General features: G+C 40.5%; 1 protein-coding gene across 2 annotated transcripts in view; it reads left to right on the plus strand.

Annotated features, from left to right (window-relative positions):
- The window catches only part of ADGRD1 (adhesion G protein-coupled receptor D1), a 435,558-nt gene that overhangs the window by 282,595 nt on the left and 130,677 nt on the right, over nucleotides 1-22,286 (plus strand). For both annotated transcript variants that reach the window (XM_074299712.1, XM_074299710.1), the window contains one exon: nucleotides 19,322-19,425. In XM_074299712.1, coding sequence (XP_074155813.1) covers nucleotides 19,322-19,425 — 104 coding nt within the window. The remainder of the gene's footprint in view (nucleotides 1-19,321; nucleotides 19,426-22,286) is intronic.

Genomic DNA, 22,286 nt, shown 5'->3' on the forward strand with positions numbered 1-22,286 from the left:
GAGGAGGAGGAAGGGGAGGAGGAGGAAGACAAGGAGGAGGAAGAGGAGAAGGAGAGACAGAAAAGGAAGGGGGAGTAGAGAGAAAGAGAGGAAAGATGTATTGCTCAATTGGTCAATTGGTGAACTGAGCAGTTCAGTTGGGTCTCCATTGGATCAACTTTACTCAGAGACAGTTTTGTTTGTCTTTTGTTCAATCATATAAATACAAAGTAAACTTGTTGGAGGGAGAGTGATTAGACTGTGTGTCCATTTTTGGTTTGGAAAATAGAGCCAATATGCCTTCCAACTCTACAATTCTCTAATCCTAAGATTGGGAAAGTTGCCACATGAATCATGATAGTGGGTAACCTCTATAGACTTCAGGAAGACACGTTCCTCATAAGGACAGAAGAAACCAGCAGCTTCAGCCCTCCTTTCAAGGAGGGGAGGACAAAAGAAAATGCCCAGTGAGGGAATTTACCTCCTATAATAAATGAACAAAAAAAGATTCCTTAGACATTTACCATGGGGCATGTACATGCCTTGAGTAACCTGATGAATACCAGGACTAGAATTAGGAAGATCATCTTTTTGAGTTCAAATATGGCCTCAGATACTTTCTAGCTGTGTGACCCTGATCAAGTCACTTAACCCTATTTATTTCAGTTTCCTCATCTGTCAAATGAACTGGAGAAGGAAATGGCAAAGTGTAATGGTCCAGTATAGCTCCTCTGAAGGGCTCAGAATAAGTCCTTGTCAGGATAAGCAAAAGTCCTTGCCCCACATTGGGCGCCAATATGTAAAGTTCTGTTGTGTCCAGAGACTGCCGATCACTCTCTGGGAGGAGATCTGCTGTCTCAACTCAATCTCTCAGCTGCCAACTCTGACCTAGAGCAGAGATTCTTCCTCCAGAGAGCTGACCCAACTCTGGCCCAGACAAGACTCTCCCCTTGCTCAATGGTGTCTTCTTTTATCCTCCCAGAGAATGGGTGTGGAGTAACTCAGGGGCTTCTGGGAAGAAATTTTTCAACCAATGAACTTGCTCCTCCTAAATATGTAAGCTCATCCCCAGGAGTTCACAGGGGTAAAACTCCCCTAAAGGCAGGAACTAGAGAATTGTTAAGTACCGACTTAGCACTTAGTAAGAACCTAATATCTTTTTTGCTACATTTTGCTACAAAAGAGGCACCCACAGCAGTCCTTCATCAAGGAGACAGTGTGGTAGAGTGTGTGAACCTCCCAGCACAACCAGAACAAAGCCTTACTCCTTACCCAGTGCTTGTGGCTAGAATTTTATTAAAGGTTATTAAGAGAGTAATACAATTATCTGGGATAAGATCTGATAAGACATACACATTCTATACTAACGCACAAATTAATGTATGCTGTGAGACCATCCCAGAATGGCAAATTTTATTGGCCACCGCTCCAAATTTTGCACATGGATCTCCATTAAAGATAACCCGGCTACTACATAATTGGTGATGGATTTTTGAAGAAAAGGTTTCTAAGGTTCCTCTTAAAGGACCAACAATCTTTACAGATGCCTCCAAAGAAAATACTTGTGCTGTATACTCTCATGATTTAACCATAAAGAGAGTAGTCAGGACTCCTTTTCAGTCCCCTCAATGGAATGAATTATTTGCTATTATGCTAGCTCTTACTTATTACCCAGGAGACGTAAATATAATTACTGATTCAGCCTATTCAGTAGGTGTAGTGTAAAGAATTGCCACAGCCCAAATAAAATTTGTAGCCTCCAATATATATATCAGCTCTTTAAGGAACTTCAAGAGCGAGTGAGAAAGCATCCAGGTAAGATTTATATCTTGCATGTCCACTCCCATAGTGGACTTCCAGGTCCCATTTTTGATGGTAATTCAAAGGCAGATAGCCTTCTAACCATGTTAGCCAGTAGTCCTTTATTTCAGGAAGCACAAGAATCTCATTCTAAATATCATCAGGCTGCTTGAGCTTTACGTTTACAATTTGGAATAACAAGAGAGGAAGCTAGGAGCATAGTAAAAAGCTGTCCAGCTTGCCTTCCTTTCCACCCTCCTACACTCCCTCCAGGGAAGAATCCTCATGGTTTGAGACCCAGTGAAATCTCACAAATGGATGTGACCCATTATAAATCTTTTGGTTGTCTGTCTTTCATCCACGTGGTAGTAAATACCTTTTCAGGATTCACTTTTGCAGTGCCAACAGCAAAAGAGACAGCCTGAGTGGTCACTGAATTCCTTATCCAAGCATTTGCAATTAAGGGTGTGCCACAAGAAATAAAAACAGATAATGGACCTGCATATAGTTCTAAACATTTTGCGCACTTCTGTGCACAGTATAAGATTTTATACACAACTGGAATACCTTTTAATCTGCAAGGTCAGGCAATAGTAGAGAGAAGAAACAGAGACATTAAGACACTCCTACAAAAACAAAAGAAAGGGGGAGCCACAGGTAGCCCTAGGGAACTTCTAAATTTAGTTCTCTATATCATTAATTTTCTAATTTTTGACAAAGATGCACTGGCTCCAGCAGACAGGTTTTATAACCCACCAGAAGGGCAGTGTCCAGTGCGAGCAGCTCCACTGTCCTTAGAAAATTGCCAGGTGAATGGAAGGGACCAGATAGGTTAACTGCCTGGGGGAGAGGATTTGCTTGTTTTTCTTCAGCAGGAGAAGGAGTCAGATGGGTGCCAACGAGTCATATTCGCCTTGTCCATCGGAGAGAGACAGAAAAAGAGAAAGACCTCAAAACAAAGGAGAAAATCTAAGAAACATCTGACACTGAAAGAGCATGGCTAATAAGAAGACTGATAAAGAACTTTAAAACCAGCAGGAATCATTAGATTTCCTAACACAAGATGAGACTAATGGACAATGGACTTATGGACATTTATAAATTCTCAATTTATTATTATTTGATCATGTTATTTGTTACATACTTCTAGCATGTATTATGTTACTATGTGTTTATATAATCTATGTAATTATGTGTAATGCCTCCCATATTCATGGATTTATGTTTTCATGACCACCCTATGTTCTAAATCAAAAGAAAGGGGGAGATGTTAGGTTCTTACTAAGTGCTAATGAGATAATGAGATGATAGGTTCTTACTAAGTGCTAAGTAGGTATTTAACAATTCTCTAGTTCCCACCTGTGAACTCCTGGGGAGGAGCTTACATGTTTAGGAGGAGCAAGTTCATTGGGTGAAGAATTTTTTTTCCCAGAAACCCCTGAGTTATTCCACGCCCATTCTCTGGGAGGATAAAAGAAGTAACATTGAGCAAGGGGAGAGTCTTGTCTGGGCCAGAGTTGGGGTGGCTCTCTGGAGGAAGAGTCTCTACTCTAGGTCAGAGTTGGCAGCTGAGAGATTGAGTTGAGACAGCAGATCTCCTCCCAGAGAGCGATCGGCAGTCTCTGGAGACAACAGAACTTTACAGCAAAGCACTCCAGAAAATCCCATATGGAGTTATAAAGAGTTAGTAGTGACTGAGTAGTATTCAAAACATATATCTTACAGGCTTTGGGGATACAGATATAAAAAGCAAGAATTATTTTAAAGAAGTTTACACTATAGTGAAGGAAGATGATAAATATCAAGGAATAGTGGTTAGAGAGACCTGATTTTTTTTTTTTTTGAGAAATCATAGGGATGGTTATGGGATGGGATATATGGGGTCATAGGGATGGGAGCAATAGGATTATGATTTGACATGACCATTCCTGAAATAAAACAGCTATTGATTTGATGGCAGCAGTATGAACCATGGTCTTGTATCCATGTTTCCATGGCTCTCTCATCAGAACAACATGCTCTTAGGATGAGCTGAGTGAATTAAGTCACCCAGGGAGTCATTTCAGGAGGTTCTGGCAGTCCAGAAGGAGTCAGGATAAGCAAGATGACAACCAAATACCTAGAAATGGGAGAGAAAGTCCCCAGATGCAAATCAGAGCCTCCAAGAATATTTCTATCTCTTGTAAACAAGCACCCAGCCAGAAAGTGTACCTTTAAGGAATAACTGTAATTTCCTTAAATTGTTGCTTAGTTTCCCCAGAGAGCTCCCACGCCTTCATGATGCTACCTTCCAGGCAGGGAGCAGCTTCCAGCCTGGCAGGATGATTATAGTACCTTGTTCTCTGTGGTCAGTCAGTCTTAGCATAGAAACCCACCTTGAACCACTCCAAGCCAGGCTTCTGGGAGAAAGGGTAGAACGTGGGTGTGGGAAACGAAAATTACAAAGTGTCCCTGTGCAACTGGAGAGACACCCATGGCTACAGCTATTTGCAGACTCTCCACAGATGGCCTGTGGTTGGAGTCCGGACCAGGTTGGGGCCAGCACAGCTGACCTTTGAAAGCAACCTTTTCATGCCATGCTCTCTCCCTTTGCCAGCCCATTTTTCTCGAGCCTTCTGCCTCAGCTGTCGTCCCTGCTTACAAGGAGCACATATTCTGTTAATGGAGGAAAACCTAGATAAGAGGTTTTAACTACAAATCAGACAGAGAGGCCCTATGGTCCTTAGGGTATAGGTGTAAAGCCAATCGTAATGCATCTTATTTAATGTTGTTTCCACTGATAAAACCACATCCATGTGGAAGCCATTTGTCAACTATAAAATGCTATATACATGTCAGCTATCATTACTGCTTCTCCCTAGTGGTCTGGGTGGAAGGTGTTTCAAGGTTATCAGGATAGACAGATGAGAACAATATAGCCCCGTAGACTCAGGAAGCTAATTGATAAGATAATAATGAGGGTAGGGGAGATCTATCCCTCAATCTGAGCCCAGAATCAAAGAATATATGTAGAAAGGGATATTAGATATTCTCTAGCTTGATGCTGCCATTTTGTAGGTGAGAAAACTTAAGATATTTAAAAAATATTTTTAAAAATCTAAAAATTAGTTTGGAGATTCAGACTCTGGTGCCAAGGTGCAAATCAGCACCATCCAACAAATAAATAGCGGGCAAAATGTCTGCGAACCATGGTCTTGTGTCTGGGGCTGGAGAGATATGATGGGCAACCCTCTATGGCTCTCTCATCAGAAAAATCATCAGAAGACCATCTGCTGGTCTCAGAGCTTCCAGCTTTCTGCTAAAAAATTTTGAATTTCATGTCTTTATCGTGTCTAGTGTCCATCTTGGTTCTTGTCTGCCACGGCACAGTGACTAGAAAATCTCCTTGATAAAAGCAGTTAACAATTCTTTAGTTATAACTAAAGCTATGAATCACCTGCCTAACTGAAAACTAAAAGTCGGACTGAGTTCGCATAAGGTAAAATTACCTGCTTGAGTAATTATACAGAATCATACATAGTCTAATGAACCAGGCAGCTATTTGACAAAGAGTTAAGAGAGCCCTTGTAATGTTTCCCAATACCTTGTGGGTATCCTGGGCCTTTAGATTCCATTTTGGATGGGACTGGGGTTTTGCGAATGAAATCAACCTTACAAATACAAATTTCAGACTGAGCAGTTTTGGGGGGGCCTCTGAGCTGCTTTGGGTCTTGGATTTGAGTAAGTACAAAGCTAGGTTAATACCATTGTCTTTTTACAGGCCCCCATTTCTGGTTTTATTATGTTTCCATGGGCACCAAGTTGCCTGCAGGCTTTGTGCAGTGTTCTCCATTTAATGCTGTTAAGGTGAAAAAAAAGATTAGATTGACTCAGATCAAAATAGGGGACTTTCCTTGGGGAACCACAGGATGATAAATTTGCAGCTGAAAGGATATCTGGAATAGAGGCAAGGGGGCACATTAGGGAGTGATCTGTCTCTTCTCTAATACCTGGCCCTAGTCCTGAAAGAAAAGAGCAGAGAAAATGTGCTATTTACCTTGAAGGAAGACAGGAAGGAAAGGGAGTCTGTGTCTCTGCTTATCTTCTTGCAAAAATGAGTCTGCTAGGAAAACTGCCTCAGACATGTCCTAAACCAGTATCACTCCTGATATCTCTAACCTGTGTTCTTCCCTTGTAGTTATTTTCAAAGAAAAACACCTCTCTGTGTGAAAGGTTTAATGAAAAAGGCCCCTGTTGTGTCCTGACATCATTCCCAGGGCTCCTGCTTCCACAAGTGCCTCTTAAGGTTCTAATTAATATCCCAGCAAAGCCTTCTGCACACTTGGAGGAATGGTGTCTCCCCCTCCTCCCACTTCCTGAGGAAGGCAAGCAGTAACAGCACACTGCTTAGTTTTTCACAGGGAAAATGATGCTCAGGAAGATGAAAAGCAGCCCTGGAAGGCCTAGGGCAAAGGAGAGGAGTGGAAAAGCAAATCTGGTTGCCCCCTTTCAGGGTTCCCAGCCTCTTCTAGGTGGTGTGGGGGCCCTGCTCCCCAATTTTTTCAGAAGTGCTGGAGATTCAGAGAGACATCCCTGGGTACCTCAGTTGCAATATTTTGCTCAGCTACAGGGCAGGCAGTTCTGAGCAGCAGAATTCCTGATGGGGATGCTGGGGGAGTTAGTATGGTTCTCCCCTCACCCCCAGTTATCTAGCTCCATCCATGCATCTCAGGATCCTTTGGAGAAGCTTCAGGGCTCCCTAGAGGGCTGCCCCAAAATCCAGAGCAAGAAGCTGCAATCAACATGTTAATTTGTAAAGTCTCCTCCATCCCTCAATAAAACATGTGGGCATATGGGGAACTAATACGAGGGATTATTATTAGGCTATATATACACATTGTCTAACTCAAAGAAAGCCTCACCAGGCTCAGGGTTAGCAGTCTTCCTGGAGGCAATTAGAAACATTTGTCTCATTGGTGGGGGGTCAGGATTTTCATGTATCTGGACCATCCACTCCTGTCAGAGTTAATTATTCATTTCTTTTCTAATTAGAATCAGATTGCCCTTTAAAGGTAAAACTGCAAAGGTCCATTGATTCTGGATTTTTAAGCAATAAATGTTTCTCGTTAAGCTATTTGGGTTTAAGCCTCCCTTCCGGGGTTTCTTTCAGACAGCCACGTGGTAGGGGAGGAGGAAGAGAAAGACAGGTTGAGGAGATTTTAAGATTTTTTGGTTAAGGGAAGGGGTAGGGGCTGTAGGGCTCAGGCCCTGTCAGGATCCCACGGAAAGTTCACCTCTCTGAGTAGGAGACAGTAAAAGATTAGAATTGTCTACCCATCACAGTGAATAGGTTCAAAATTACAGATGGGCAAGGCCAGGCTGGAGTGTGCAGAATGCTTTAATATCCAGCTTCATTTTGCATCCTGGCAGAAGGGGAAGAGGGGAGAAGAGAATCTGGATCCTAAGTGAAACAGATGGTTGTTTGGGGATAAATGATAAAATTGACACTTCCCACCCCCACCACACACACACACACACACACACACACACACACACACACACACACACTTCTCCTGCCTCAATAATTAAAATTCTTTTTCCTTTTTTTTCTTTTTTCTTTTTGAGGTAATTGGGGTTAAGTGACTTGCCCAGAATCATACAATTAAGAAGTGTTAGGTGTCTGAGATCACATTTGAACTCAGGTCTTCCTGAATCCAGGGCCAGTGCTTATCTACTGAGCTACCCTTCAATAATTAAAATTCTTAAAGATTCAATACCTGAAAAAAGGAACAAGGTAAATCTACAGTTGTCAAGAAGAGTCAGTTTCTAGAAAGTCCTTAGTTCTCATCTTCTGCTTAAATCTGGGTAGAAATTGTCTTAATCCCTTCCTCCTCTTTCAAATCTGTTGAATTTTAATAGATTTGAAAGAAGATCATCCTGGAGGACAATAGTCACTGTGAAGGGCTGCTGGTGCCACAGTGGAGAGAGTGCTAGGCCTGGAATAAGGAAAGCTCATCTTCCTGGGTTCAAATCTGGTCTCAGCCACTTTCTAGCTGTTTGCTCTTAGGCAAGTTCCATAAGTCTGTTTGCCTCCGTTTCCTCATCTGCAAAATGAACTAGCAAAGGAAATGACAGTTCACTCATTCCTTTCTTTCTTTGTCAAGAAAACTCCAAATTGGGTCAAAAAGAGTTGGATACAACTGAGTAACAAGATAGAGTTAAGTAACCAATAGGACCCTGGGAAGTACATTTGATTGGAATCAGAGGATCCAGGTACAAATTTAAGATTTTCCATTTAGTAAATATCTAGATGATCTTGAACATTTCTACTTAACATCCCCCAGTGGGGGGCAATAAACAAGATGCCCATTGATGTCTCTTCCAGTCATAGATATTTGTGTTCTTGTTTAATCACTTTAGTTTATAGCTGGCTCTTTGTGACTCCATTTTGAAATTTTCTTGGCAAAGATGCTATAGTGGTTTGCTATTCCCTAGATGTAAGATTGTACCAATATAAGTAAATCTGTAAATCTATGATCCTAGGTATTGTCAACACAGGCTAGCTGTACTGAGTCTTAGGATTCTCAGGTACCCAGACTGAATCAATGGTAGGGTATGTAAATTACCCCTCCCCAGAAACACTTAAATAGTACTTCACAGCCTTTTACTGGGACCTCACTCTTTCCTTCCAGTGCAAGTAGAAGCCAAATTATTATTGAAGATATTGTAGGGAAGGATCTTGGTCCTGTATGGTTTGGACCAGATGGTCAGTGAGACACTTACAACTCTGAGATTCTGTGATTCTTTAATATCCAAGCAAAAAGCTTTCTTGAACAAGCTAAACATTTTGGGTAACAATCCATTACTCTTTGAATATTCTGCAGACTGGAGAACATTATCTAGGAGAGATAAGTTTGATTTGTTATCATTTTGAATCTCTGCTGAAGGATATTAAAAAAAAAACACCAACACAACCAAATCTAACCCATAATATCTGCCCCCTGGGAATGAATGTCCTAGTGAAAGATAGAGACAAACTCAACTACCAAAAATATTCGTAAGACAACTTTTATGCATGAAATGCTGTAAAAATGGGATTAAAAACATACTTAACCTTCTCTGATTCTTTTTTCTTAAGATTCCTTAATAGCTAGAGGGAAGGAATGTGCAAGGACTAAAGAAGAAAGAAAAGGGAAAGGAAAAGAGGAAGACACAGGAAGGGAAGGAGAAAGGAAAGAAAAGAAGGAAGAGAGAAGAAATAAGAGAAAAGGAGAGGAGGAAGGAAAAGATAGAAAAGGAAAGAAGGAAGAATGAGAGAAGACAGAGAAGTGGGAGGAAAAAAAGGAAAAAAAGAAGAGGCAGGAAAGGAAGGGGCAAGGAAAAGAAAATAAAAAAGGATAGAGGAAACATGGTAAAATTCCATGGGAAAGAAGGAATGACTAAGAAAAGGAAAGGAGGAAAAAGGAAGGAAGGAGAAAAGGGAAGAAGATGAAGATGAAAAAGAAGGAGAGAATAAAGAATGAAGTAAAAGGAAGAAGGGAAGAAAGGCGAGACAAAAGGAAAGATAATAGGAGAAAGACTATAATAAATCATCCAATCCCAATTTTATGTGATATTAATCTGAAAAATGAGAAAATTCATTCTACTCTCCCATTAGCTTCTACACATTAAACTTCTATAGGTACTTCTAATTCCATATCTTTAAAACATCTCCAAAATTTCCTGAATTCCATTGAAAATATCACCATACTTCCATATTCCTAATCTTCCTCTCTCCTTTATTCCATAGTTATCCCTACCCCCATCCATATTTGATATGAATTGCAACTAGTAGTGCTTTCATGGAGTTTTCAAAGCCCTTTCCATACATAATTTTATTTAATCTTTACAAACCATTCTTGTAGAAACTATGTGTAGATTAGATTGTAGACACTTTGAGGGCAAAGACTGTCTTTTGATTCCTTTCATATTCCCATTGCTTCTTAGCACAGTATCTGTCACATAATTGATTCTTAATGAATATTTATTGAATGAAGGAATGAAGGAATCAAATCAATCTTCATTATTTTAGAGGTTGGGGACAGTCATTTAGTCATTGCAGCATCCAATAGAACAGAAGTTCCTTAAAGGAAGAAATTATTTTTCCTCTTGTTTTTGCAATCCCTAGGGTCTAATATGGTGGTTTAATCAATACATGCTTAAAGCTTGGGAGTCTAGATCCAGATTTGAAAAGAAACCTTTTGAAGATGTCAAATGTAATCTTCTCAACTTATAGATGAGGTTCATTTTGGTGAACTGACTTGCCATGTGGTACTGGAAGAGCCAGGATTTGTATATTGGATTTTGGACTTCAGTGCTAATGCTTACATGATGTATTTGTTGAATTTCATGAAATTGAATGGAGGAACCAAGGTGCAGCACTGGCTAGGTTCATACATATACTCTTCCAGTAAATACCTTTAGTGAGAACGCCACTTTTGGAAAGAGTCTAATCCCTGGAGGTTTTTTATAGAAACTGGAATTAGCAGAAACTTTGCAGAAGGGGGTGAGGATGGGGTGGGATGGGGAAAATGAAGACGCCTAGAGCCAAGTGGGCTTTGGGATGGAGTTTTTGGGTGAGAGTCCTGGTTTTCCATTAGACTCATTGGAGAACAGGAGAGTTCCATTTTGGCCTTTAATATGAATTTTCATTTAATAAAACGTGAAAGTTTATAAGAAGCCTAAACTCAGGGCAAAAGGAACAAGTCTGTTCCCTGCCAGAAAAGGCTTTATCTAGGGTAACAAAGGTCCTTGCCAAGACTCTAACGGCAATAAACAAATAACCAAGTGATCCAGGCTTGACTGCTGGGCTCCCCCTGAGCTTCATCCATGGCCAGGTCCAGGCTTCAGAATCTCAGAGGGGAGAAAAATGAAGCAGGGAGTGTATATGTGTGTGTGTGTGTGTGTGTGTGTGTGTGTGTGTGTGTGTGTGTGTGTGTGTGTGTAGGGATGGGCTAGGGGAAAACTCAACAATTCTGACAATCTATGAATTAGTAAGAGAGTGAGGATGATTATTCCCCTTCTGCTGATGAGATACTAGAGCCCTGAATAACCCAATAAGGTATTGGTGGATGCTATTCCAGGCTGGATGCTCTGGGCTTGAAGATTCTGTCTGGTGACAACACTGTCCATAGGACATAGCAAGGAAACATCCCTGGATTTGGAATTAGATGAAGTCGGTTTGAATTTATGATTTGGTACCTTTGGTATGCTTTGATTCTTTGACCTCAGGCAAATCTGCTGCTTGAGCTTCTTGCCTCAGTTAGCCTCAGTTTATTCATCTGTAAGGAGGTGATAGTTTCTAAGGTACAACTTAAAATCAGATAATTCACAAAACCACAGTATTTGAGATTGGAAGGGACTTCACTGGTCATTTAGTTTATTTCATATCCAAAAGAAATCCTCACTATTACATATCCAACAAATGGCCATCCAGCTTGTGCTTGAAGACTTCCAGAGATCTCCTAGCAGATCTCTTTTAGACAGCTGGACTGTGAGCTTTTAGACTCCTTGTAAATTCAGTTATTTCTCCAAGCACCTAATACAGGGCCTAACACATAGTCAGCAGATATAAATGTTACCTATAATTATTACTGGTCTAGACTGAAACTCCCTTCTGAAGAAATTCCATCTATCAATGCAGGCCAGTGAATTTGCTAAAGCTTATATAGAGAATGGCCTAGAGCCTGAGAAATCAAGTGTCTCTACCACAACATACTGCTCTTGGCATGTTGTAGGTGCTTAACAAATCCATGTTGATTGGTTGTATATATCTAGCATCCCTTCTTTCACAGATGGATAGAACACTGCCTTATTGGAGGGAAGAATTTCAATTTTTTTGAGGGAAAGAACTGGTTTTCTTTTGTGTCATGTCCAAAATGGGACTTGTATGTTTTAGGGGGATTATTTTACTTTTCAGTACAAGCCTGAGTTTAATGATATGAAGCTCCTACTGAAATAGGCCATGAACTCAGACTGTAACTTCTCTAGTTGCCTGGGGACACTGAGAAATTTTGACTTATTTATGGTCAAGTGGCCAAATAGGAATCAGAGATAGAATTTGAACCTTGTTCTTCTTGCCTCCAAGGCACTACAATCCATTACCTCTGGCCTTGCCTGTAGAAGGTACCTTAGTAAATGTTGGTTGAATTATTGAATTTTCTCACTCTACATTTCACTGTCTGACTCAGAAAGGTAGGGACCATGATCACTATTTGTCTGACTTAACTGGCCTCTCTGACTAATCCCTTTGACTCTTGCATGTCTGCCCATAGTGCCCACAGTTCCTTCCTTACTACGAGGCTTTATTGGTCCAATTTTCTTGTTGGTTAATGCCTGTTTGTTCTATAGATTGTTTTTAAGCTCCTTGGAGTCAGGAGATCAGTGGCTGGGTGGTTTCCTAGCTACCCAATGCTCTGCTGAACAGCAATCTCTTCTCTGAAATTCCAAGTCACTGATACTGTTCCAGACCATAAATGGTAGAGTTTCTCAAGATATCAGAAGATGGCAATGGGTACAATGAATTCACAGAGAGTTTGATTCTAGCTCTGATTTCCGTGATAATTGGTGATAATCATGAAAAAGTCATACAAGTCTTAGATAATAAATTGGGCACCTAGAATGCCTATCACATTGAGTTGTTGCAAGAAGCAAATAAAAATTAAAAAAATAGCTAGCATTAATATAGTGTCTTTTATGTGTCAGATGCTATAATATATGCTTTACAATTATTATTTCATCTGGACTTTACAATAATTCTGGGAGGTAGGTGACATTATTATTCCCATTTTATAGATGAGAAAACTGAAGCCAACAGAGGCTAAGTCACTTGCTCAAGTTCATATGGCTTGTAATTTTCTGAAGCCAGATTTGAACTCAGTTCTTCTAGACTCCAGATTGGTACTCTATTTATCAAGTCACCTAGCTGTGTAAATGAGATAGGTGTCTCTGAAGTGCTTTATAAACCCACTTGTGGAAAGTTACTGTGATCTTGTCAGAATGGGAAACTACATTCACTGATAGAGATCTCAGACCTCTGATTTAATAGCAAAATCCTCCACAGAGGCCTGAGATACACAATGATTTAATGAGATAAGTGATATTTTTATTAGGATGGGAAACCTATGTTTTCTTTCACAACTTGAATTTTGTGAAAATGTTTCACATAGCTTCACATGTGATTTCTTAATTGTAGGTGCAGATAAGGGAGAGAAACTAGAACTCAAAAATCTTAAAAACAAATGTGAAAAAATATTTTGAATGTAACTGGGGAAAATATCAAATTAATTAGTTAATTAATTTAAAAAGAACTTATTGATTAGTGATCATAAAAGAGTCATTGGCAAGTGATGATGATGATGAGGAACAGAAAGTGATCACCTTCTCTGATGTAGGGAAGGTAAGGGTCACAGAAGGTTACATGGAATGGACAGAACTATAGCAGCTCTTTGAAGGATGGGCAAGAGAAGACTGGATATGTGTTTTGCAATAAGATTATGAATGGCCTAAGGTGCCATTTGGGGAGCTAATTCTTTTGGAGAGAAGAGTGACATAATCTAAGCAGAGCATTAGGAAGATTACTCAGGTAAGCTGTGCAGAGGATGAGTTGGAGAATAAATAGATCAGAATCAGGAAGGACAGGAAGGTTTTAGGGTAGAAGAAAGGATGGTTCGATATTCTGTAAAACAGGTACAGTAGAAGATGAGAAGAGATTGAGAGAGACTATGAGACAGAATCTCTTGGAAATGACAGATTTGGGAAGACAGAAGTTCCTTCTCTTTCCTAGCTGTGGTCTGGAGATTTTAATGGATTTCAAGCTCAATATAAATCAGCTGTATGATATGGTAGCCAAAAGAAAAAGCTATATGATCTTGACCCTTATCGAGAGAGGTCTAACTTCCAGGAACAAGTCAGTGATGGATTCTATGGGTTCTGATCTGGCCAGGCCACATCTGGGTTTTTGAGTTTGGTTCTGGACTATATTTCAGGATAATACCTTGATACCCTGGAGACTTATCAAAGTGGAGAATCAGGCTGACAGAAGATCTGGAGTTCATATCATAGGAGGATGGGTTGAAGCCATTCAGAATCTATTTTAGGCTGGGTACTGTGCCATACTCTGAACTCTAATCTGGAAGAGGGATTGGATTTGTTCTGCTTGGTCAAAGAAGGCAGAAGTAAGAGGATGAGTGGAACTGGCAAAAAAGGTAGACTAAAGCTCTGTAACCAAAAAAGTTCCTAACTATGAGCGCTGTACAAAATGCAAAGGGTTTCTTGAGAAAGCAATAGTTGACATCCACAAATGACACTGATGCCATTTCTACTGGGGCAGCTAGGTAGTACAGTGAGAGACACCTGTAAGAAAACCCAAGTTCAAATCTCATCTCAGACACTTAGTAGTTGTGGGACCCCAGGAAGTTACTGAACCTCTGTCTCAGTTCTTCAGCTCTAAAATGGGGATCATGATGACACTTCTGTTGCAATAATACTTAGACATTTATATGGCACATAGTAGGCATTTAATAAATTCTTATGTCCTCCCTTCTGTCTGTTTTCCTTTCCTCATAGGTAAAATGGGGAAATAATAGTGCCTTCCTCCTGAGATTGTTTTGAGGATAAAGTAAGATAATAATTGGACATAAACTGAAAATGACTAAACAGCAACATACAGATATTACATATAAAATTAATATTGCATTAATTTAAATTAATACAATATATTATGCAATATATTTTGCATAATGTATAATTCTATCACTTAATATTGTTATATATAAAATATATAATTTTAATGTAATAATAATAATTTAATGTATACATTTAATGTAATTTTAATGTAACGAATTAGCTTTCTGGAGGACCTTGGGACCAGCCTTGATCTTAATGGAGGAGTGCAGGAGGCAGGAGAGCCACCAGGAGGATGGGCAAAGATGGACGTCTCATTTCCAGTCCTCTCAGGCTTAAATACCCTATTACAATTACATCATTACAGTGTACGGATTAAGTATGAACTAGAGAACCATTATATTACCATACTAAGTACTAAGTATATGTGAACTAGTGAACCATCATCTCATCAATTCCACCTTGTTGTAAGTATCCTTGTTTCAAGTATACTTCTCCAGAGTTCTGGAGAATTTTAAGAATCACTTTAGAGTTCATAGCAGTCTAAAAAGTCTCATCCTATTAACCCAACAAACATTTATTAAGCACCTACTATATGCCAGGTACTATCATTTTGCAAAGGAAGAGACAGAGAGCCAGAGAAGTTACATTACATGCCTATGATCACACAGGAAGTCAACAGTGAAGCAGGAATTGGAACCCAAGCAGGAATTCAGTTCCAAATCCCCTTTGACCCTCCTCTACTAAGCTATCTCTCTCACTTGAGGTTTTCAGGCAAGGAGCTGCCTGCTCATGCCCTTATTGGCTGTGTACATAGGAAGGGGATCCAGTATGGCTCCTTCCAGCTCGTACATCCTCATCCAAACTCTGGGTCAAAGATAAAGAAATCCTGATCTCCTGGGAGACTTGTCATCCACAATCCTTGGAGGTAGATATTATTATTAGTCCCATTTTACAGAAGAGAGAAACAAGGCACACAGAAGCGCAATAACAGTCCAAAACACTTAAGAGAAGAACCTTTCTTCTGGTCCAGGGCATGTGGGCTCTGATGCTGGGCCTGCCAGAGAGGCGTCTGCTTTGTCTCGGTGTGGGGAAGCATCCTAGGGCCGAGACAAAGGCAGCGCGCATCCCGTTTCTGAGCAGTCTCCCGTATCATAGCAACAGTTGTCCATCTCCCTCCCGCTGCATTTCCCAGCCACGTTCGGCAGCCCGCCCCGGAGCCCCGGAGTTCTGTGAAATTCACAGCCCGACGGAAGGTCTGCAGCTGGCCCAGGGAAATCAGAATGGTTTTTTAAATCAGCAGGAAGCTAGAGATAGTGGAGGGGGGATTGGAGCTCGTCCCTCCGCTCTACCCAGGCTGCTTCCGAAACCCCATCATTACGCTTGAAACCGAGGTTCTCCCTAGGGCTAGAAAAGGGTTTCTCTAGGCCAGGGGCAGCCTTTGTTTTGCTCTGGTGCGGCACTAGTTAACACAGCGGAGGATCACACGTTCGCAGGAGTAAAGGCCTATTAGATTATTCAGTCCACAGACACACCTCCTGCTGGGGCCCAATTGCTCCAGGAGATAGACTTCAATAACACCGATTCCCCAGAAATGACAGGCAGAGCTTCGGTTCCCTGGGGGCTGGTCCGCCTCTCTCTGAATCTCCGGGCTGCGGGTGGGGGAGAGTGGAACTGAGTTGCAGCGGGACCCCTACATAGGAGCAGAGCCAGGATTAGAGCTAGAACTAATGTGCTCTGGGTTTCCCTTGGAGTTGCTCAGGTCTAAATCCCGGTGCAGTTTGGACTGAATTCATTCACTTAAGGTTTAGAAAATGCTTTCTATCTCTTTTATCCTCACAACACCTGCTATTATTATCCTCATTTTACAGATAAGTAAACTGAGGCAGAGGTGAAATGACTTGCCCAGCTAGAATGTGTCTGAGGTCACATTTGAATTCAGGTTTCCTGTCTCCAGTTCTGGTGCTCTGTTCTAGGGCTTCTTAAACTTTTTTCCACTCACGAATCCTTTTCACCTGAGAAATTTTTATGGAACCCTAAATCTATAGGCATATAAAATAGGTATACAAACCAAACATTTACTGATGATAAATCATAATTTCCCCATCCCTGCATTCAGTTATAAGACTCCATATGGGGTTGTGAACCACAGTTTAACAAGCTGGGCTTTAGAGGCTGTGCCGCATAATTGCCTTTTGTGTACCTGGCACTGTGGATCCCTTGAGATCTTCGACTGTCTCCCCTCCCCCCTTTTTTATCTCTAACACTTAACACAGTGACTGTATATGTGTTGTTCAGTCATGTCCAACTTTGTGACCCTTTGGACCATACCATCCATGTTTTTTTTGTTCTGTTTTTGGCAAAGATACTGGAGTGTTTTGCTATTTCCTTCTCCAGTTCATTTTACAGATAAGGAAACTGAGGCAAACAGGATGAAGTGACCTACTCGGAGTCACACAGCTAGTAAATGTCTGAGGATAGATTGGAGCTCAGTCTTCCTGGTTCTATTCACTGAGTCTTCTAACTGCCTCCAATTAGTACATGGTAAACCCTTAATAAATGCTTTTTGATGGATGTAGTAGGAACAATAACAACAACAACAACAAAAGTAAGCAAATCCTGGTCTCAAGAAATTTACATTCTGTTTTGCAGCTGTCATCTCTTCCAAGCCTGAGATTCTGGGATTTTATTGCCTTCAGATCCCAGCTTAAGTTGATCAGTCTCAGTTTAAGTTGGTCAGTGCTTCAACTTGCATTTACTTTATATATAATTGTATCCATATTATCTTTTTCATGAGACAGAAGCTAAGAAGCTAGGTGATCCAGTGGATAGAACATTAGACTTGGAATCAGGAAGAACTGCCTCAAATTACTTACTAACTGTGCTACTCTGGACTGTTATTGAGCTTCTGTGTGCCTTGTTTCTCTCTTCTGTAAAATAGGGCTAACAATAATATCTACCTCCAAGGTTTGTGGATGACATGTAAAGAGCTTTGCCTAGTTTAAGGTATTATATGAATATAATAATAATAACTATTGTTATCATTTTCCTTAAGGTATAATAGGGATTTAACAAATAATTGTTGATCAATGGATAAATTTGTATTGCAGTAATGAGTATTAATTATTAAAGTTTATTAATTATTAATTAAACAGATAGAAGGAATGAGCTCTTTTAGCTAGCTCTGCTGTTTTTCAGTTGTTCAGTCATTCTAACTCTTTGTGACCCCATTTGAGATTTTCTTGGCAAAGGTACTGGAGTGCCTTTTTCTTCTCCAGCTCATTTTACAGATGAGGAACTGAGAGAAATAGCATAAAGTGATTTGCCCAGAGTCACTCAATTTGGAAGTGTCAGAGGCTGGATTTGAATTCAAGTCTTTGTGACTGTAGGCCTGGGAATCTTAGCACTGCATAAACTAGCTTTTGTGGCTAGCCTTTGTCCTCTCTTGAAAATATCTCCTCTCAGTATATAAACATGTACATTCTCTAGGATTATTTTTACCATAGCTCTAAGGCTGGAAAGGACCAGGACCATCTAATCTAGCCCCCTCATTTTGCAAATGAGAAAAGTGAGGCTCAGAGAGCTCATGTGACTTTCCTAAGGTTACATAGCTCCTAAATTCCAGAGCTGGTAAATTGAACCCAGATTCTCTGATTTCAAATTGTGCAAGAGAAGGGTCATTTTATTTAATCTCAGTAGAACTGAAAGTAAAGACTATTTCATTCTTCTGATATTCCCCACCCCAGCATGCTGTCTTGTAGATAGTTGGTGATAAATTAATGTTTGTTAAATTAAATTGAATAATTATTAATTGTATGGTGAAAAGATCAAATCAAAGTCCTGGGTTTTAGTCTACTCTCTCTTGTTGATTAATAAGAGATTGGGTTGTTAACTAGCTGTATGACCACAAAGCTTTGTCCTTCAATGTTTGATAGTTAAATGATCAGAGACAAATCACTTAATTTCTGTGAGCCTCAGTTTCCTCTACAATAAAATGGAACCCTAATATCTGTAATAGCTAATTCATGGAGGGCAGCTAATTGGCCCAAAGGATAGATCTCTGGGCCTGCAGTAAAAAAGACTCAACTTTCTGAATTCAAATCTGGCTTCAGACCCTTATGAGCTTTAATCCTGTTTGCCTCAGTTTCCTCATCTGTAAAATGAGCCAGAGAAAGAAATGGCAAACCACTCTAGTTTCTTTGCCAAGAAAATCCCGAATGAGGTCATGAAGAGTCAGAAACAATTGCAGGACAACAAGCTAACCCACAAAATTGTTCTAAAAACCAAATATACTGTGTTCTGCAAATCTTAAGATATGGAAATGCCAGTTATTATTATGATCCAAATGCACTAGTTTTATATAGCTTCACATGTGGTTTCTTAATGGGGGTGGGGATGAAGGAGACAACCGAAACTCAAAAGTTTTAAAAGACAATGAAAAAAAAATGTTTTAAATGCAACTAGGGAAAAATGTTAAATAAATGATCTATTCAAATGCACTCAAAATGGGGGTCTGTTTTCCCTCCCCTTTCTCGCTTCCTTCCTCCCCCATTCTTCATCCCAGAGGAGACATTTAGGATCCATAAACCCTTCCTCTCCTCCTCATAATATTCTCCACGTCTGGCATTTCGGGAAAACATTAAATACCCATCATTTCCCTGAAACGAGCAAGGTCATTGAGTCTCTTTCAGGTACAAGTTTCCTGAGTTAGGGCCAGGCGAAAGTGTAAGAATCAGGGGAGCCCTGGCTGTGGATGAGAAGGGGGGCTTCCTCTCGGGGGAGGAGGGACTCAGCCCTAAGCCGCAGGGAGCAGAGGGGCTGCGGGATGCACCCTTCACAGCCGGCTCTCCATCACCGGCTCACTAACTCCTCTTCCTCTCACCTTCCTCTCTCTGCACAGCTGACCAGAGGACACCAGGTGGCGCTCTCCTCCATCAGTTATGTAGGCTGCTCCCTCTCCATCTTCTGCCTGACCATCACCTTGGTCACGTTCGCCATGCTGTCGTAAGTCATTTTCACTTTCTACTTCCTGAGCAAACCCCCCTCCCCAAATCCGAGCAGCAGCCTGCAGATGGCAGTCCCCTCCCCCCGGACTTGGAGCATTCAGGGGGTGGGGATCATCGGAGCGAAGAGCAACTGGAACCCCCCTAATTACACTCTCCATATGCACTTGCCACAGATCATTAGTTGGTCCCCAATTACTTTTAATTCCCAGAGATGGGTGTCTTTAAATAAATACCAGGTGATTTACTGGCAGCATCTTTGGCTGTACTCTCCTGTGGACTTGCCTCCTCTCCCCAGTTTCCTAATAGTTGGGAAAAGATTAAACTTTGAAATCAGAGAGACGAAGTCTTTCTGAGGTCCTTTACTGCTCTAGACCTGAAAATCTATAATCTGCATGAGCAAGTCACCCGTCTGGGCCTCAGTTTCCCCATTTGTAAGATGTGGGAGTTTGGTTATTTTCTGAGATCCTTCACTATTCTAGACCTGAAATTCTACCATCCTAATCTGCTTAAGCACGTTATTTGTCTAGGTCTGTTTCCCCCTTTGTAAGATGTGGGAGTTTGGTTAGTTTCTGAGATTCTTTATTTCTCTAGACCTGAAATTTTACCATCCTAATTTGTGTAAGCAAGTCACCTGTCTGGGCCTCAGTTTCCCCATCTGTAAGCTACTAGAATTTAATTAGTTTCTGAGGTCCTTCACTATTCTAGACCTGAAATTATCTGATCCTAGCTTGTGTGAGCTTGAGCAAATCATCTGCCTTGGTCTCAGTTTCCCCATTTGTAAGCTGTTGGAGTTTGGTTAGTTTCATTATTCTGGATATAAAATTCCATAAACCTAATCTGTGTGATCTGGGGTCAGTCACCTGTCTGGGTCTTAATTACCTTTTTTGTCAAAATGACAATGAATTCATTGATGTCAGAGGTCCCTTAATCCTAAATCTCTGAATGTTGATCTCTGGACCAACATTATACAGAGGCAGGCTTGCTAAGGAGCAAATGCCATGAAAAGAATGTTGATTTTGGGACCAGATTTCGGTTCTAAAACTGACTTTATGATCTTTCATGTGCCATGCACTGTGCTAAGCGCTGATTTAAAAGAATTTCATCATATCATGTACTATCATCAGAGGGAGGAAGATAGCCTTAGAGAGTCACTGAGGCTTCATAGAAAAAGACTGACCTTGCAAGGACCCTCCAGGGTTCACATCTGATTGGGACACATGTTACCTATGTCAACTTGGGCAAATCACTCCCTCCCATCTTGTACACAGTGAGGAGGTGGATTAGATGATCTCTAAGATCTTTTCCTAAATCTGTGACCCGCTTTGTAGCCTTCTTGCCTTTGATGTACAAGAGAAAAAGCTATGGGCTGAACTGGAAAAGAGCTGTATAAAACTCAAACTGTGCTGGAAAGAATTATGTGAATTATTTGAATTATACGAGAATGTAACCAAGTTCTTTGTGTATAGATATTGTTTCAGTTCTTGTATTTGTATTTCCTAGCTCCTAACATCCTGTCTAGAGCACATGACAGACACTCATAAATACTTGTTGATTGGGATTTCCATCATCTATATAATTTTGTTTTCTTAACAATCCTGGAAGGTAGGGGCCACTATCATCCCTTTTTATAGATGACAAAATTGAATCTCAGAGAATTATCTAAAATTTTTGGTTCCCAGAAGACCTGAGTTTTAATGCCATCTCTGGTACTTCCTTAATTATTCAACCAAACTCTTAATATCCCTGTGCCTCAGTTTCCTCACTTGTCAAAGGGGAGGGTTGGGCCAGAATCTTCCTAGAGCTATGCTCCTAAGGTTATTTCCCCCTTTCCCCCTACCCTCCCAACTCAGTGTTTCCTTTGTAGAGATCTGTAGGATGAATAAAGGCTAAATAGATCAGATCCCATTATCTTTCTGCTGGAGCCAGGACAATCTGGAAACATTGGAAGGCCACATCTGGGCATTGCAGTCATCACAGAATCTCAGCCCTGGAGCAGGCTCCATACCAGCTAGTCTAATCTATTCACCTCATTTTATGGAGGAAGGACCCTAAGTCCATCAGAAAAGTTGAATAACTTGTCCTAAGATATAAGCTGGTCCCAGGCAAAACTGGGATTTGAATCCCAGGATCTCCAGGATTGTGTACTTCCCATTGCACCATACTGCCCCTCCCTCATTTCCCTCTCCTTTTTTCCCCACCCTTACCCCACCCCACCTTCCTCAATCTTTAATACTTCAGAGACAATACAATGCAATGTAATGCAAAGAAAGTAGAAATTGAGTCCTATATCTTAGTCACCCAGTCTGTCACTTAGATGTTTTGTGACCTCAGTTTCTCTAGAGGCAGATAGGTGGTTTAGTAAATAGGATGCTGGGCTTGGACTCAGCTGCCTCAGACATTTACTAATTGAAATTCTGATCAGGTCCCCTAATTCTCTGAGACTCAGTTGTGTCATCTACAGAAAGGGATGATAGTGGCCCCTACCTTCCAGGATTGTTAAGAAAACAAAATTATATAGGTGTGTGTATGCATATATGTGCATATGAGTGTATGTAAGTATATATGTATGTGTCATACACACTCATGTATATATATACACATAAAGGCTTTCATGATTATTAGAAAAACAAATTTACATATGTGTGCATGCATATATGTGTATATACATGTGTGTTATATACCCACACATGTACACATATATACACATATACATGCACATAGGCATGATATATACCTATAACTTTATGTGTATATATATATATATATTCATATACATATATAACTGCCAACCTTAAAACACTGTATAAATACTAGTTATTGTTATAGTTATTGTGAGGTTCACAGTATATGATTTCAAAA

This window comes from Sminthopsis crassicaudata, chromosome 1 (genome assembly GCF_048593235.1).
Source record: "Sminthopsis crassicaudata isolate SCR6 chromosome 1, ASM4859323v1, whole genome shotgun sequence".
NCBI lineage: Eukaryota > Metazoa > Chordata > Mammalia > Dasyuromorphia > Dasyuridae > Sminthopsis > Sminthopsis crassicaudata.